The sequence below is a fragment of the Penaeus chinensis genome, chromosome 8, assembly GCF_019202785.1.
Source record: "Penaeus chinensis breed Huanghai No. 1 chromosome 8, ASM1920278v2, whole genome shotgun sequence".
Taxonomy (NCBI): domain Eukaryota; kingdom Metazoa; phylum Arthropoda; class Malacostraca; order Decapoda; family Penaeidae; genus Penaeus; species Penaeus chinensis.
The window spans coordinates 16,576,188-16,577,806 of record NC_061826.1 but is presented as its reverse complement, the minus strand read 5'-3'; the positions used below and the strand labels follow the sequence as shown (position 1 = coordinate 16,577,806).

Sequence of the window (1,619 nt, the reverse complement as noted above, 5' to 3'; positions counted from 1 at the left end):
TGGTACAAGAAATAATCTGCAGACACAAACGATCATGCCATAAACATTAGAAAAAGATCGCAGAAAGGAGCCTAAGACCACTCAGTCCTTCCAAATTCCAGCTGAAGTGAAGACAATGTTTGCCAGGATGTTGGGTGGCAGAGCCCCACCAACCCTCCCCTTGTCCAGTCACGTCAGTTTCAATTATTGGATAAAGTTTGTGACGTGGAGTTGGGGACTGGCAAATGTGTCCATACTGTAAAAATGGAGCTGATTATACGATAGTGGTATCAATGCAATCTACTACCCATAGGCCTATGTATAAAATTATCCCATGGAACTCTCTCAATACCTACAACCTTTGTGCTGATAGCAGGGGAATGCATGAGAGGTACCAGAGATATACAGGGCAAATTATAAATGATTTACAAAGAATTGGTCACCCTATACTCAAATGCAGAACAGCTACCAAGACCAAGAATGTGGGGGTTTGGCAAGTTTCAGCGACAAAAGTCCTGCACGTGTGGGTAGTAATGAGAAGAATCCATCTTAACTACTATTTTCCTGAGCACTTGAGTGAAGGTCTTCTGAATATGTACCATTTCTAGAAGGCTGTGGCTGTTTACAGTACTGTATTGTGATGTTTACTATCTTTCCTGGAGTTTCAGTTGTGTGTGCACAATGTGGATTTCTCAAACTCTGCTGTAAACACAGTACCATATCAGTCACTATATTGTCTAATGAGGGGGGCTGTGCCCCCTGTGTGACTCCCCTCCTAGGGGGCTATCATCCCCCATTCCCCACCAGGAAAACAAAGAATCCTTCATGTATTTACAGCAGGAGAGTGTGTCAGACAAATCTGACACGACAGGACCATCCATAAAACTAATCAACAGACATTGCATTACTTTACAGTAAGTAGAGTCACTTTGTTTGTGGAATCAGTCTACATCTTAAAATCTGTTGAACAATAGCAATAAAAGGCCCAACAAAAGAGAAGGGCACAAATTGCAACTGAGAAATGGCAGGGTTTGATTATGCAGTGTTTCTATATTTTTGTAATTGTTAGCTCACTCACTCCTAGGTTATTGCTTATCATGCCAAACCTAAACTATACCTCATGCTGGAGACTTCTATCTTGTAATGCACTGATGAGCTGGTTCCAGTTAATACAGCATAAAGACTAAGTCCTTGGGGTTAGGAAGATTTTTTGTGAATCAGGTAATGTTTGGGTTCCCAGAATGTCCCCGATCTTGGCTGAGTAATGGTATCTGGGGTACGGTCTCGTTTAATAAAATCGTAATATCTTACCAACAACATGCAATTTAATTCGGTACACACTTCGTTGATATATCAACATCTTATGTACCTGGCATGGTAGACACAAATGCATTTAAATCACACTTTCTGGAAATCGTAAAAGACCTGCATCGTGGTCTATTATCCTGTTAACATTTAGAAGAAAAATCGGCATGTTCATCCTTACCCCTTCTTTTCGCGGTAGATCTCGCAGAAAAATATTTCCTAAGCGTTTTAATAGCTTTATCTCTATTTTTCTTGTCATTGTCGGCGAGTTTTTGGGCGAATAAATTTTCCTGCATCGTCTCACGTTGGACTCGGACTCCCTCTCCCGTGTCGGT

The 1,619-nt window shown here is 41.2% G+C and overlaps 1 protein-coding gene across 1 annotated transcript in view; it reads right to left on the bottom strand.

Annotated features, from left to right (window-relative positions):
- LOC125028181 (ribosomal RNA processing protein 1 homolog A-like) overlaps positions 1–1,619 on the bottom strand; it is a 9,724-nt gene extending 8,105 nt beyond the window's left edge. Inside the window, exon 1 of the mRNA XM_047617564.1 lies at positions 1,466–1,619. Within this exon, the coding sequence (XP_047473520.1) occupies positions 1,466–1,580 (115 nt within the window). The 5' untranslated portion in view covers positions 1,581–1,619. The remainder of the gene's footprint in view (positions 1–1,465) is intronic.